Here is a 16767-nt window from a genome sequence, read left to right as displayed (position 1 = left end):
TAGTTGTTCAAGCACAGGTGTGAATGAAGCTTAACTTTTGCTCTCAACTTAATAGAATGGTTCACTGAACAAAAGTAATTTTGTCAGTATAATTTAGTTTCTATGTAATAATACTTCATGCCCTGCACTTTAGAAGGCCACTGTACAGCAGAGCTAGAGATAATAGTAAAAGTGTTTAGACCGCGCTCAGGCTACTTTCACACTAGCGTTCGGGGCTCCGCTTGTGAGTTCCGTTTGAAGGCTCTCACAAGCGGCCACGAACGGATCCGTCCAGCCCTAATGCATTTTGAGTGGATGCGGATCCGCTCAGAATGCATCAGTTTGGCACCGTCTGTCCTCCGCTCCGCTCAGCAGGCGGACACCTGAACGCAGCTTGCAGCGTTCGGGTGTCCGCCTGGCTGTGCGGAGGCAAACGGATCCGTCCAGACTTACAATGTAAGTCAATGGGGACGGATCCGTTTGAAGTTGACACAGTATGGCTCAATTTTCAAACTGATCCGTCCCCCATTGACTTTCAATGTAAAGTCAAAACGGATCCGTTTGCATTATCATGAACAAAAAAAAAAAAAAAGAATTTTTTTTTTTTTTTTGTTCATGGTAATGCAAACGGATCCGTTCTGAACGGATCTAAGCGTTTGCATTATAGGTGCGGATCCGTCTGTGCAGATACCAGACGGATCTGCACCTAACGCAGGTGTGAAAGTAGCCTCACACATCACTGATTTGTTTCACATTCCTATTCAGAACTGGCTCTCCCACCCACACAGATTATACCCAAAAATATTCTAGCCTCCTTTGCACTTTGCTCAGATTGTGCTACGGATTCACTGCACATTTCACCCAGTACATTCAAAGGGGAAAATCCCCAGTGAGTTAAAAAAAACTGCAGCATGCTCATATCTCAGTCTGGAATTTTTCTGCTCCATGTAACTGGGATTTTGAAAACCTTAGGCTACATGCACTTGACCATATTTGTTTTGCGGATCCGCAAAAAAAAAAAACTGATGACCTCCGTGTGCCATCCGTTTTTTTTGGGGGGGGGGGGGGGGGGATCTATTGTAACAATGCCTAAAATGGACAAGAATAGGACATGTTCTGCGGACCCGTTGAAATGAATGGGTCCGTATCCTATCTGAAAAAAAAAAAACTGAACTGACATGGAAACAAAAAACGTTTGTGTGCATGAGGCCTAATTCACATGTATTGCACTGTAGATTGCCGCAGATTTGTACTGCAGATAGGTACCACAAATCTGCCACCTCTAAACATAGCCCATGAATTAAAGTATTATCGTCTGCACATTTTTGGCATATCTATAGGATATGTCAAAAAATGGCAAGTAGGCGCAGGTCCCCAGTGGTGAAATCTGCACCTCTCTTGAAAATGGGATTCCCTGCACCACTACTGCTGTGAATGGAGATGTGGACGCTTATACAGGAATTTAAAAAATATCTGAGCATGCTTATGTGGCTATTTTCAGAACTTCCATACAAGTGACAGAAGAGCACCTCTCATACATGACCACATCTCCATTCACAGCAATCGTGAGACGGGTCAAGGCAGCAAAAGGGTTAAAGTGGGTGTCCAAATAAATAATATTGAAAGTCCTTCCATAGGATAGGCCATTGGTATTTGATTGGAAGGGGCTATGGCACTCCTGCAAGAACCAAATCCCCCTCATTGTTTACACAGGAACAGATCTACCTACCTTTGTGACCGTTCCTTGTATGGCAGCTCAGTCCTATTCACTACAGTAGGAGGGATCTCAAGTGCCAACTGATCATATGGATGAGCCGTTGTGCCAGTGTGAACAATGAAGAGGCTGGCAGAGGTGCCAGTGATCAGACCCCAACGATCACATATTGATGGCCTATACTAACAAGACTATTGTAGACCGTGGATTGCAGGAGCATGTAGTATAATTGCAGAAATTTTCATTACATACTGTTTGAAAATGGTTCCTGAGATGCTCCAAACGTGTGAACCTCTTCCCACAAGCCTCACAGGGATATGGCCGCTCTCCAGTGTGACATCGCAGATGACGCTTCAGATCAGCTTTGCGCTTGACAGTGTGGGTACAAAACGGACATTTAAATCTCACGGGACTCAGGTCATCTAGAAACAGAGAAGTCAAATAATGAGAATACAAGGAAAATGACATCCTACTGTGTCCATTAGAGCAACTCAAGAAACATTTAGTACTTAGGATTAGGGATCGACCGATATAGATTTTTTTAGAGCGATACTGATAACCTGTGAACTTTCAGGCCAATAGCCGATAACTTATACCGATATTCTGTGCATTTTCATTTTATGTAAAATTGGGAAAGGGGGTGATTTATACTTAATATTTTGGTGTCATTTTTTTTATTTAATAACTAACCATTTTCCCCCTTAGGGGCTAGAACCTGGGATCTTTTAATCCTTTGTCCTATTCACCCTGATAGAGCTCTATTAGGGTGAATAGGACCTCACACTGTTCCTGCTGCCCTGTACATAGTACACACAGCAGCAGGGAGCTCACCATGGCAGCCAGGGCTTCAGTAGCACCCCGGCTGCCCTTGTAACCGATCGCGGCCCAGGATTACACTGCTGGGGCTCCGATCAGAAGCTGCCACTGCCACCAATGAAGAGGATGGGAGGGGACCCTTTGGCCACTGCCACTAATGACTTTAATACTGGGGGGGGGGGGGGGGCACTGCACCACCAATGATTTTAATACTGGGGGGGGGGGCGCAGTACGCCACCAATGATAATTAACATTTAATACAGGAGGCGGGTGTGTCAGCGCAGAATCACATAGCCGGCACCCTGCCTCTGACAGGGAGCTGCAATCAGCGGCAGCAGTTAACCCCTCAGGTGCGGCACCTGAGGGGTTAACTGCCGCTGATCGCAGCTTCCTGTCATGTAGGCTGGGCACCGCCTCCTGTATTTGTATTAGATGTTAATTATCATTGGTGGCGCAGTGCGTCCGCCCCTCCTCCTCCCGTCTCTCCTCATTGGCAGCGCGGCACAGGGGGGAGGGAGAGAGTGACTCCTTCTCCCCTGTGCTGCTGAGGAAACATAGCGCACTGACAGCAGTGCGCTCATGTTCTGTGATAGCGCGCTTGACACATTATCGGCAAGGTTAGATGCCGATAACTTAAAAAATCCTGAATATTGGCCGATAATATCGGTAACTCCGATAATCAGTCGATCCCTACTTAGGATGTAGTAAAGATTTAATATATAGTCTAATGCATTACATTTAAAAGAAAAAAAAGAAAATTGCTCCTGCTGCTGAAAATTATTATAATGTACAAACCGAAGCCTATATACAAATTCATCTTTGCCCAGAATGTATGTATTCCCCAAAAGCCCCTACACTTTACTCACGTGCCCACTGTTTTCTCAAACCATGGTGCCAGGCTGTGTAACTGTGTGCTGCTCTCCATAGCACTCAGGATGGCTGACTTGCCATCTTTCTGCCACTAGGAGGAGCTCTTTACATAAATTCATTTCTGAGATGAGCAGGAACATTTGCTCCTTCCTTCCACCCCTTAGGGTCCATTCACACATCGGCAATAAACAGCGGCAATGTGCATTCCGCATTTTGCAGACCGCACATTGCCGGCACTAATAGAATATCCCTATTCTTGTCCGCAATTGCGGACAAGAATAGATATGTTCTATTTTTTTCGGGAACAGAATTGCGGACCCGGAAGTGCGGGTCCGCAATTCCGTATCCGGGCAGCACATCGTGCTGCCCCATAGAAATGAATGGGTCCGCAATTCCGTTCCGCAAAATGCAGAACGAAATTGCGGACGTGTGAATGGGGCCTTAGGCCAAGTTCACATGAACGTATGGCTTTTATAGTTTTTTGCGGTCCGTTTTTCACGGATCCGTTGTTCCATTTTTGAGTTCCGTTGTGTTTCCGTTTCCTTTCCGTTTTTCCGTATGGTATATACAGTATACAGTAATTACATAGAAAAAATTGGGCTGGGCATAACATTTTCAATAGATGGTTCAGAAAAAACGGAACGGATACGGAAGACATACGGATGCATTTCCGTATGTGTTCCGTTTTTTTTGCGGACCCATTGACTTTAATGGAGCCACGGATCGTGATTTGCGGCCAAATATAGGACATGTTCTATCTTTCAACGGAACGGAAATACGGAAACGGAATGCATACGGAACACATTCCGTTTTTTTTGCGGAACCATTGAAATGAATGGGGCCGTATATGGAACACAAAAAAACGGCCCGTACACCCGCAAAAAAAACGTTCGTGTGAACTAGGCCTTAGGCTACTTTCACATCTGCGCTTTTTCTTTCTGGTATTGTGATCCATCATAGGATCTCAATACCGGAGGAAAACAGTTCAGTTTTGTCCCCATTCATTGGCAATTGTGCATCATAGGATGTGGACACAAAAGAAAACGGATCTAGCACTCATTGGCTCACAATGGTTTTAGTGCCGGATCCGTCATGGCTATTATATGTATTATCCTGACGTAAGCGTTTTTGCTGATCTATGACGGATCTAGCAATAATGCAGACATGAAAGCCTTTAGGCAGACAACACGAGCAAGTTCATTGTGAGGAACTTAGAGTGTGTGTCAGTGTGAGGTCCTGTTCTGACCTCTGCTCCTCTGACAGGATCGCACCGCATGGTAATGATTTATAATATTTTTTGACCCTGAGAGTCCTGGAATCTATTGTAATACACTGACAGCAATCATAATGCTGTGCGATCCTGTCAAAGGAGAAGAGGTCAGAATGGGACCTTACACTGACACACACGAGTTCCTTGCATTGAACCCCTAGGGTTGTGTAGTGGCTTCATCTTTGCATCATTGGGCCTTCCTGAGTTATCTGGATAGGAGCACTAAAAATGAATCATGTTACACAGCCCAACATGTTGCTTGGAGAAAATGGTAGCTGTAGGAACAGTGAACATGAACCTTGGATGAAGTGCATACATTCAGGGCATTCATATGTACCAACAACCTGAAAGGGAACCTGTCACCGGGATTTTGTGTACAGAGCTGAGGACATGGGTTAAAAGATGGCCGCTAGCACATCCCCAATACCCAGTCCCCATAGCTCTGTGTGCTTTTATGGTGTAGAAATACCTGATTTGATACATATGCAAATTAACCTGAGATGAGTCCTGTCCCTAACTCATCTCACGTACAGGACACATCTCAGGTTAATTTGCATATGTATCAAATCGTTTTTTTGACACAATAAAAGCACACAGAGCTATGGGGACTGGGTATTGCGGATGTGCTAGGGGCCATCTAGTAACCCATGTCCTCAGCTCTATACACAAAATCCCGGTGACGGGTTCCCTTTAAGGACTTCCATCAACCATCAGCTTTCCTGATCAGTCAAGGAAGATAAAGGGGACCAATCATGTGTTTCACGCTGCCTGAACCATGGGCATATATCGTGACGTGACAGGCTCCCTCATTACCGAGAGCTATGTTTTATTCTGAAACGCTTTGATATTTACAAGAATACATAGAGGGATCTGCATAGAGAACTCTCTACTAGAAATTGAGACGGGCACATAAACTTCTATGAAGCCCGTCTCATGCAGCAAGGGGAGAGAACATGCTATGCGTGTCATTCTCTCCCCTCATTCTGGGGTTGAATGGGAGTCTCAGTGCTCAGATTCCCACCGATTTAAACGTTTGATATGTCTCTATGACCTATCAAAAGTTTTTTGAAAAGTTAGTGACCCTGTAAATACTTATATAATTAATTAAAAAGGCTTACTGTGTGGAGTGCCCGTTAGATCTCTCTCCAGGATATGGCACCAATATCCTATGTTTGGGAGTTAGGCTGGGTTCACATGACGTTTTTGTCTTACGTTTAAAGTATATGTTACACGGATGCAGGGCTGTCTTTAATATTGATTGCACCCTGGGCAAGTGCCGCTGCTGCATTCATGGGTCCATACTTTATTAACTAAGTAGTAGGACATGTAGGGCATACATGGGAGATGTCCCTGCACTTACTATTATTTCTGGGCACAGCTCTGTTGCGGCCCCCGTTACATTCTCCTGTGCTGTATGCTAAGTAACAGCATCGGAACACCAGGGAGGAGACATCAGCTTTTCTCCCTGGGCGTTCCTTCTCCCTGTCCAATCGCAGCGCAGAACGTCACAGCCAGGGAGAAAAAAAAACAACTCACCTGGCGCTACAGCCAGGGAGAAGGAACGCCCAGGGAGAAAAGCTGATGTCTCCTCCCTGGTGTTCCGATGCTGTTACTTAGCATACAGCACAGGAGAATGTAACGGGGGCCGCAACAGAGCTGTGCCCAGAAATAATAGTAAGTGCAGGGACATCTCCCATGTATGCCCTACATGTCCTGCTACTTAGTTAATAAAGTATGGACCCATGAAAGGTCCTCCAGTGGCCAGCGGGGCTCAAGAAGCAGCTGCCTTGGGCCCACCGGGAGCAACTGCCCCTTTTGCCCCGCGTTAAAGAAGGCCCTGCACAGATGCCATACAGTGGTATCGGTCACCATTGAGATCCATTGTAAAAAATAAATAAATATATATATTTTATTAATGTATACATTTTTCTGTACCCTGCAGGATGGAAAATCGTAGTGCAAACACATGATGTGCACCCAGCCTAAGGGCTCACACACACGCCAAACTGCAGATGCGCAAAACACAGATAATACCGGCCGTGTGCATTCTGCATTTTGCAGAACAGAATGTCCTGGACTCTATAGTACAGTCCTATCCTTGTCTGTAAAACAGACAAGAATAGGACATGTAATGTTTTTTGCGGGATCGGGGAATGGACATATAAGCATTTTTTTGTCCCCATCAAAGTGAATGGGTCTGCAGCCGATCTGCCAAAAATATGTATCGGATGCGGACAAAAAACACGGTCGTGTGCATGAGCCCTAACTCTGGCAACGGAACTAGGTGCAGGAACTAGACAATCGTCCTTTTCTCCCTGAATGGGAACTGAGCTGCAGTACGCCAGCATGACCACTACACAATGCATAGAGCCTTCTGCTTCCAGTTCCAGCCATTGATTCCGGCTCCGCCAGCTGCTACAAACAGCTTATTGTTGGGGGTGCCGGCTTTCGGACCCCAACTGATGTGATATTGATGACTATCCAGAGGATAGGTCATCATTATCTAAAAAGGTAGAGAACACTTTTAATGACCATACTTAATTGTGATTTTGCACACGCAGTGCTTTATGTTTTTTGAGATTTTTTATTTTAGTTTTAGTTGCAGAAAACTATTTAACACATTGAAAAAAAATCAGTCCGTTTCAAAGTATAGTTCTTTATTCTTTAAATATGAAAACTGACACCAAAATAAATGATTAAAATGTGCTCCTTATTTTTTGTCGGTTGTTTTGGTATATAGTATACAGTATGTATAGTTTTGCATGAAGGGTCGACTATAGTGATGTTTTGGCTAGCATAGTTTTTTTAAATTTTCAATATAGTTTAGGCAAATAATATGGCTCTAAAGTGGTCAATGAAAAACTTTGGAGGTCATTTATTAACCAGAAATACGCCTATATTAGGCACATTTTTGGTGCAATCTGTGACTTCACCCTGCTCATGCCAGGTCTAAAAAAGTAGGCAGGAAAGGACTGGTAGGCCCATCTCATTCATCATTTTCTAGGCCTTTTTTTTATTTATTTTTTTGGCGTAGAACATGGTCTGAGGGGTCATGCACATGAACGTGTGGCGGCCATGCCCGTATTGTGGCCCCCAAACAGCGGGTCCACAATACACGGGCACTGGCGGTGTCCACCCCGCATCACAGATGCGGACCCATTCACTTAATGGGTCCGCAATCCGGAAGGCCGGCGCGGAACGGATGGAGTGCTTCCGTGGGGTTTCTGTCCGTGCCTCCGCACCGCAAAAAAGTAGTACATGCACTACTTTTTTGCGGTGTGGACCGTCAGATGCGGATCGCAGACCGGGCCCGGCTGGCACACGTTCGTGTGCATGAGCTCTTAATGTAAGGCAGCTAGCTTATATTTAAAAGGGGCAGTGGATACACCGAAGTTATGTAGAGGTCGGCGCCTCTTCATAACGTCGGCGGATCCACCACCACCACCACCACCACAGGGCCTTATTAAGACCGGCGTCTAAAACACCAGTCTTAATAAATGTGCCCCTTTGTTTTATTTGCACTTTTCCATGGAAGTCCAAAAAGCCCCAGTTTATAGGGGAAAACAGCCTCCTGTGGGGCATTGTACACATTCAGAGCTGATCTGGGTCTGCTATGACCCAGCAACTCTGCTCGGCCTCTGAAGACCCGGTGATCATGTCATCATCGCTTCCTCTATTCATTGCATAGTGCTATACACCAAGGAAAGGAGAAAGCAGAAGCCATAATATAGCGTTTATGTCTTATCCTCGGGGGCCTTGGCCTGATGCTGCTGAAGTGCAGGTGTAGGGGCTTTACTCCCGTGCCACAGATAAAAGGTACCGTTTTTTTTATAGTACACCAAGCACATTGTATAGTGGTTGTGCTTGGTATTGCAGCTCAATCCCATTAACCTGAAGCTGCGGAAAGTCCATGTGAGCGATGTACTTCACGTCACAGGCTGAGGTAGAGGCCGCAGTGCTCAGCTGAGTGCAGTGGCCCCTTCTAACAGCTGATTGTTTGGGGTGCCGGGAGTCAGCCCCCAAATGATCTGATATTGATGACCCATAATAAAGATAGCAAAGAAAACCCTGCACGTTCCTAGTTCACGTTTCTGACATACCAGGAATGGTCACTGGTTAATAAAATATAGACTTCTACTCATGACCAGCAATACTGTATTAAGATATATAACTCTCACCTTCGCTCCAACCAGATATAACACCTAAGATGGTAGGCATCGCTTTGTACAGCTCTTCAGCCTTGGAGACACGTGTAGCCATATCCTGGTCCCCAGAATCTACAAGTTGTGGTGACTCTGGCCAGCTTTGAGCCGTGTCACCTTCTTCGTCCTCTTCAAGCTTTGGGCACACCAATTCTTCATGCGATTGTGGTTCTTCATCCTGCATTGTATTCTCTTCATCGTGGACTATACATTCTGCAGAACCACCGACAAGGTCACCTAAGGGTACTGAGGTAAGGCGTGAAGAGTTCAGAGGCTCGTGCATTAACCGCCTACGGTGCTTACGGACATGCTCTGGTTTACGGGAATGTTTGGAGAAAGGGCGCTGCAACCGTGAGGTCATAGGAGGGGGGTAATTGTATCCGGCGATGAAACCGCTGTGCTCTGCTGCTTCATGGGTGTGTGTGGGGCTATTTTCAGTCCTCCACCCAGCTGCATAAAGTCCAGTGCCGTTGGTGCCATTGTCTTTGTCAGATAAGCTAAAGAAGCCATCCCTATCCTTTTCATTGATATCCAGGGAGGATTTGATGAACATTTTGCATACACTGATGACATCAGTCATTTGCAAATAACTAGCTGCCGACATAACTTCAATGACATTCTGCCCAGACAGTGGTAATTTACCGGAATACACAAAATCTAGGATGGCAGTGAACGTGTCAGCGGAGAAAACATCAAAGGTGGCCGTTGTGGGCTTGCTCATGTCCTTGCAACTTTGGGACAACAGCATTTTGAAGTACCCGCTGCTCGCAAACAGGACATTTCTATGAGCCTTGAACATCTGGCCTTCTACCATGATGTGACAGTCACAAAACAGGTCTTTCCTTCTCTGCTCATCCAACTGCTGCAGGAGTCGAATATGATGAGAGGAGAAATCCATCCTTCCCAGTGCACTGTGTAGCAGAGTAAAAGTCTGGTGAGCTCAAAATAACGGATGGAGGAAATGAAGACTTTAGGCTACATTCACACGACTGTATCCGTTTTGTGGTCCACAAAATGTGGATACTGGCCATATGCATCCCGCGCTTTTCATGGGCACCATTGTAAAAATGCGGATCGGACACAAACCAAAAACACGTACATGTCGTATGAATGAGGCCTTATGAATTAATAAGACCACCTAAGAAAGAAAGCCATTCCTCTCGACCCCACCATGAACATGCACCCATATTGTTTGCAGTGGGGAGAGCAGAATAAGCCACAGCCAGAATGGGGCATGATGAAAGAGTAAGTTGGGGGAGCCTGATACGCATTTTCTAATTCAATAGTTACCATCTATCCTGTGGATAAGTGATAAATTATTTTTGTGGGATTTAATTAGTTAAAAAATTCATACATTTTAACTATTATGCTATTAGTCCGGTCCCCGACTCATCTCAGGTCATTTGCATATGTATTTACACAATAAATGCACACAGAGCTAATCCCGGTGACAGGTGCCCTTTAAGCAGCGGTAGATGTAGATGAGATATATCAGCCAGAAACTTTGGCCCTGGTTTATCACAGTGACTACCGATTAAAAATAGAGGAAACTGATTTTTTTCTTTTCCTGGTGCATTGCTTATATCGTGTCATCTCCGACTAGTAAGGCTACTTTCACACTCGCGTTTGGTGCAGATCCGTCATGGATCTGCACAGACGGATCCGTTCAGAACGGATCAGTTTGTATTATCTTTAACATATCCAAAACGGATCCGTCTTGAACACCATTGAAAGTCAATGGGGGGCGGATCAGTTTTCTATTGTGCCATATTGTGTCAGTCAAAACGGATCCGTCCCCATTGACTTACATTGTGTGTCAGGACGGTTTCGTTTGCCTCCGCATCGTCAGGCGGACACCAAAACGCTGCAAGCAGCGTTTTGGTGTCCACCTCCATAGCGGAATGGAGGCGGAACGGAGGCAAACTGATGCATTCTGAGCGGATCCTTATCTATTCAGAATGCATTAGGGCAAAACTGATCCGTTTTGGACCGCTTGTGAGAGCCCTGAAACGGATCTCACAAACGGAAACCAAAACGCCAGTGTGAAAGTAGCCTAAGTCAGTTTATGCAGTCCAGCTGTTTCGCGGGCATGGCATCAGAAGTGATTTTCCACCTTATCAAATGCGCCATTTCTAAAGCTAATTTCAGACGAGTGTGTCCACCGCAGGAAACACGATCCCCAAGACCATATGGTATGAGGCTACTTTCACACTAGTGCTTTTACTGGATCCGGCAGGGCTCAGAAAAAATGCTTCCGTTACTGATAATACAACCGTCTGCATCCGTTATCAACGGATCCGGTTGTATTATCTTTAACATACCCAAGACGGATTCGTCATGAACTCCATTAAAAGTCAATGGGGGACGGATCCGTTTTCTATTGTGTCAATACCGGAAAAGCAAACCGCTAGTGTGAAAGTAGCCTTATACTGACATAATGCCAATAGTACAATGCATTAGATCCAAGGTCGGGCAAGGACACACAGCATTATAAATCATTGTAAGGGCTCATGCACACGAACATATTTTTGGTGCACATCCGATCCGCATTCTTTACGGGTCTGATGTGGACCCATTCACTTCAACGGGTCGCATTCACTTCCATTCTGTGCCATCCGCAAAATTATAGAACATGTTATATTCCTGTCCGCATTCCGGAGAAGGATAGGCCCGTTCTACTAGGAGCTGGTCGTTATCGTGCGCATGAGCCCTAATGCTGTGTGTGGTCCTGTCAGAGGACAGAAAATGAAGCTCCTACACAGAGCGAGTTTCCTGCAGGGGACATGCTCATCTGAAATTAGCCTAAAAGTTGCAACAGGTGACTGAACGCCTGGCCTGATGTAGCAGTGGTGAGGGGGTGGAAGGGGGACTACGTCAGAATGCAATTGTGCATCGGCATTTCCTAATTGCCAAATACCACTAACTTAATTAAAGGGGTTGGCTGGCTTCCTATGCTGATGACCTATCCAATATCAGATCGGTGGGGGTCTGATGCCCGCCACCCCCGCCGATCAGCTGTTTGAAGAGAACACAGCACTCCTGTGAGAGCTGCATTCTCTTTGCCGTCGACATTGTAGCAGCAAGCAGGTGTAATTACAGCTCCTCTATCCCATTCACTTCAGTGGGAAGGAGCCCTGGAGTAAGGCAAGGGCTGCGCGACACATAGGGCACAACTACACTGCAACATGTGTCTCGTGACATTGATGAGGCGCGACAATTTTATAATGATAGTCTATGGTGTCGCACTGCAACATGCTGCGGCCGCGACAGTCGCAGAAGAATCCATCTTGGATAGATTTTTTTGCTACTGTCGTGTCGCAGCATGTCACAGTGCGACACCATAGACTATCATTATGAAAAATTGTCGCGCAACATTGGTGCGACACATGTCGTCGTGTAGCCCTAGCCTAGGTGGGATGGAGGAGCTGTAATTACACCTGCTCCCTTCTGTGATAGCGAGCAGGTAAACAGTGAGAAGGACACAGTGCTCACTCAAGCACTGTGTTCTCTTCAAATAGCTGATTGGCGGGGGTGCACAGAGTCGGACCCCTGTCAATCTGATTTTGATGGCTTAGTCTGAGGATGTCGCCAATAGGAAACTTTCCAACCCTTTTAAGGCTACTTTCACATTAGCGATTTTTGCGGATCCTTCATGGATCTGAAAAACGCTTCCGTTACAATAATACAACCGCCTGCCTCCGTCATGAACGGATCCGGTTGTATTTTGTCTTCTATAGCCAAGACGGATCCGTCATGAACACCATTGAAAGTCAATGGGGGACGGATCAGTTTTCTATTGTGTCTTACTCCACAGCACATCGCAGACAAAAAAAACGCTGCTTGCAGCGTTTTTCTGTCTGCGATGGGGACGCAACCAAACGGAACGAAATGCATTTTAGTGCATTCAGTTTCATTCAGTTCAGTTTTGTCCCCATTGACAATGAATGGGGACAAAACTGAAGTGTTTTCTTCCGCCATTGAGATCCTATGACGGATCTCAATAGCGGAATTGAAAACGCTAATGTGAAATAGCCTAAGCTCCATGCTACACTTTCAGAAATTACTTTCCACAAATGCACTAATTTTAAAACACACTTTTAAGGGCCAGGTCACAGGGCCAATTTTTTCTGTGTAATTTTGACGCAGACAGCCGTACCGAAATTCTGCCGGCGGCCACTTGCTTTCTCCGTGTGCTGTCCGCATCCATTCCTGCCCCATAGAGAATGAATTCCGCAATTTGCAAAATGCGGACCCATTCTACGGACGTGTGAATGGAGCCTGAGAAGAGGAAAATATGTATTAGGCCTCTTTCACACGAACATATTTTTTTCCGTTTCTGTTCCGTTTTTGCGGTTTCCGTTTGCGGAACCATTTATTTTAACGGAATGTACTCTGTGTGCTTTCCGTATTTCCGTTCCCGCTAAAGTATAGAACTTGTTCTATTATTGTCCGCAAATAACGTTCCGTCGCTCCATTCAAGTCAACGGGGCCGCAAAAAATACGGAATGCATATGGAACACATCCGTATTTTGCGGATCCATGCCCACTTTGCCCATGTGTTTACTGTTTACAAACATTACAGTAATGATTACAAATTTTAGGTTTCCGTTTGCGATCTGCAAACAACGGATCGCATACGGAAACCATACGGAGATGTTTTTGCGGAAATAGGGAACGGAAACAAAAAAAGGAACAACGGATCTGTGAAAAACAGACCGAAAAATACAGAAAAATACATACAGTCGTGTGCAAGAGGCCTTAAAGGGATTTTCTGAATAAAAAATAAAAAAAAGGGCGAGGAAAGTACTATAATAATAATAATCACATCACTCTGCTCCAGAGGTACTATGACTGCAGTGGTGACATGCCAATAGCTGGCCTCACAGGTCTTGTACTGTATATCGCCAGGACTGGCGGCAAGGACGTCATCACTGTCGCCAAGAACATTATGTCATGAGATCGGAGCTGCTGCTCTGGAGTGAAGGGGGTTCAAAATGGTGAGTATAACTTATTTACATCTTTTTTTCTGTGTAATTTTGACGCAGACAGCCGTACCGAAATTCTGGAGTGAAGGGGGTTCAAAATGGTGAGTATAACTTATTTACATCTTTTTATTTTTTTTTAACAGTGCTCCTTCTTTTTTTCGGACAACCTCTTTAACATACGTCCACCACAGAAATTCAGCAGTGGGCTTCCGGGTGTAGGGCTGATGTCATCGGCGCAGGCGCACTGAGGAAGGAGCAGCCAAGCGAGCGTCCTTCTCTCAGAGCGCCTGTGCCGAATGAGGACCGGTACGGCGCAGGCGCGGGATTTGAGGCTGCAGGCAGGGCCAGCTGGAGGATGAGAGTGCTCGCTGGCCCTGTCAATCAAGTGGAGGAGGGGGCGTTTTTTTCAGACCGAGGATGCGGCGGCTACCAGCAAGTCCGCCCAACTTGCTGGTAGTGAAGAAAATTGCATATCACAAAAGTATGATTTTTACTGAAATTACAGCACAGAGAGAGGTAAGAGGGGCATATATGGACTCTGCGTACATTAGCAAATATATTAAGTCCAAAACTGAAAATTGCTATTTGGGGGGTGACAGAAGCCCTTTAAGCACTACGGTACTTTTCTTCTAAGTATCACAAACCCACCTATAGTGGTTTGGCGCCTACATGTTGGTCTAAAAATGTTTTTGGCTGATGGAGGTGGTACTGAGCCCTGTGCGTCAGGACTAAGCTACCGATCTTTTTTTTAGCCAGAACACCTTTTTCTTGAACTGAAAAAGAACCACCAGAGGTCAGACTAAGGGCTCGTTCACACGAACATATTTGGCGTTCCGTATACGGGCCGTTTTCTGCGTTCTGCATACAGTCCGTATACGGAACCATTCATTTGAATGGGTCCGCAAAAGACGCGGACAGCACTCTGTGTGCTGTCCGCATCCGTTGCTCCGTTTTGCGGACAGGAATAGGCATTTCTATAATAGGCCTCCTGTTCCGTTCTGCAAATTGCGGAAGACACACGGGCGCCATCCATGTTTTGCGGATCTCAAAAAACAGCACGGTCGTGTGAACGAGCCCTAAGGGCTCATGCACGCGAACGTATTTTCTTTTCATGTCCGTTTTTTTGTGGACCATATGCGGAACCATTCATTTTAATGGGTCCGCAAAAAAAACTAAAAACGAAGTCTGTATGTCTGTTCCGCAAAATAATAGAACATGTCCTATTATTGACCGCATTACAGACAAGCATAGGACTGTTCTATTAGGGGCCAGCTGTTACATTCCGCAAAATACGGAATGCACTCGGACGTCATCTGTATTTTTGCGGATCCGTTTTTGCGGACCGTAAAATACATACGGTTGCGTGTATGAGCCCTAATAGCAATACGACAAGTCTGAACACGTCCGTAACGTGTTTTGCGGATCCACAAAACACGGACACTGCAATGTGCGTTCCGCATTTTGCAGACCGCACATAACCGGCACTAATAGAATATGCCTTTTCTTGTCCGCAAATGCGAACAAGAATAGGACATGTTCTATTTTTTTTTCAGGAACGGAAATGCGGACCCGGAAGTGCGGGTCCGCATTTCCGGAGCCGGGGCAATGAATGGGTCCGCAATTCCGTTACGCAAAATGCAGAACGAAATTGTGGATGTGTGAATGGGGCCTAATTCATGAAGTGCTGTGGGACATTTTAGAAATACTCGGCAAAAGACAGCTAGACGAAGCAAATGCGCCTGTCTAATTTTATGCCTAAAAACAGGCGAGCTTGATAAATGTGGCCCAACTGTGTTGAATCTGCAGCAGTTATCCAATGTGTGACTATACCATTGAAGGGATTTTTAAAAATCTTGTACAAGCCCTGCAATAGACAAAAAAAAAATCACTCAACCCTTACTCCAACCAGCACTGTTCTCGGCAACATGATTGGCTGCAGCAGTGACGTTCCGTACACCTGCACTTCACAGTGTCAATGGCGTCCAACTATTTAGCACTTGACTACTGCAGCCAATCGCTGTCCTCAGTGACTGGCTGGACATTACCGCTGCAGTTTGTAAACAGGACCAGCGCTACAGTGCTGAAAAACAGGGCGATTCTTTCTTTTTAGGGTATCGGAAAGCTTATATCTATCTATATATGTGCCTTTACACGCCCCGGGCACAGGGTATAACGGGCATTGATACGCCTGGTCTAATGTGGCTCTTCACATCCAGTCATCTCCTTCCTCCAATAAACACCACTGACACTTCACAATAGCTGTCACACACGCAAGATGAAGCCTCTCGAAACAGGTCACTGATTGGCGGAGTAACATGTCAATCAAACCAACACTCAGCTTCTAACTCCAGCTCCTATTGGCTAATAGCTACGCCGGTAAAGGCGGGATCAAGAATGCGCATAGCGATTCGCTCCGCTGTCTGTCACTCAAGGAGAGGCGGGACGTCAGCACCGTAGAAACGTAATAGGTAGCCGGTGCTGTCTATTTTATGCCACACCCTTACCGGGAGATTCGGTGCCGGTATAGGTCTACTTCTATTTCCCGCCTTCCTTTGCGTGCTATAGCTAATATTCTCCCGTCATCTTTCATCCATCTGCCAGCCCATTTTTAGCGACCAGTGACCCGAAAAGCCAGTCACCCGTGCAGGTCTGCGGTCTATTACGCCCAAGCCTGCCTCCGATGTCCCTGTGATAGTCCTGCCTTGAATTCTGCTGAAATTCACACACCCCGCCCGGACCCGGGTCACCTGAGTCGGTGCACTGTTCTACTGGCTGCAGTGTTCCGACATCATGCAGATATACATACCGAAGACGCCACCCCCTTTCGGGTGTCTTTGTCTCTTCCGTTTTCCTTCTCACCCGCTTTTGATTTCGCCGGTGTTGTTTCCGTCGCCCGAATGTTCGGACAAAGAACCGTCACGTGACGACGCC

At 45.9% G+C, this 16767-nt stretch overlaps 1 protein-coding gene across 3 annotated transcripts in view; it reads right to left on the bottom strand.

Moving 5' to 3' along the window:
* Nucleotides 1–16767, bottom strand: part of ZBTB8A (zinc finger and BTB domain containing 8A) — a 20710-nt gene extending 3943 nt beyond the window's left edge. Inside the window, exons 1-4 of one of the 3 annotated variants that reach the window (XM_040424578.1) lie at nt 16643–16747; nt 13008–13129; nt 8828–9762; nt 1946–2115 (exon numbers count right to left, since the gene is read on the bottom strand). In XM_040424578.1, coding sequence (XP_040280512.1) covers nt 1946–2115; nt 8828–9762; nt 13008–13069 — 1167 coding nt within the window. In that variant the 5' untranslated portion in view covers nt 13070–13129; nt 16643–16747. Of the gene's footprint in view, nt 1–1945; nt 2116–8827; nt 9763–13007; nt 13130–16583; nt 16613–16642 lie in introns of those variants that run through there. The other 2 variants (XM_040424579.1, XM_040424580.1) reach the window with 2 other exon arrangements.

This window comes from Bufo bufo, chromosome 3 (assembly GCF_905171765.1).
Source record: "Bufo bufo chromosome 3, aBufBuf1.1, whole genome shotgun sequence".
NCBI classification, from domain to species: domain Eukaryota; kingdom Metazoa; phylum Chordata; class Amphibia; order Anura; family Bufonidae; genus Bufo; species Bufo bufo.
Note: the sequence above shows the minus strand (reverse complement) of the source record. Positions and strands in the feature narration are given on the sequence as shown.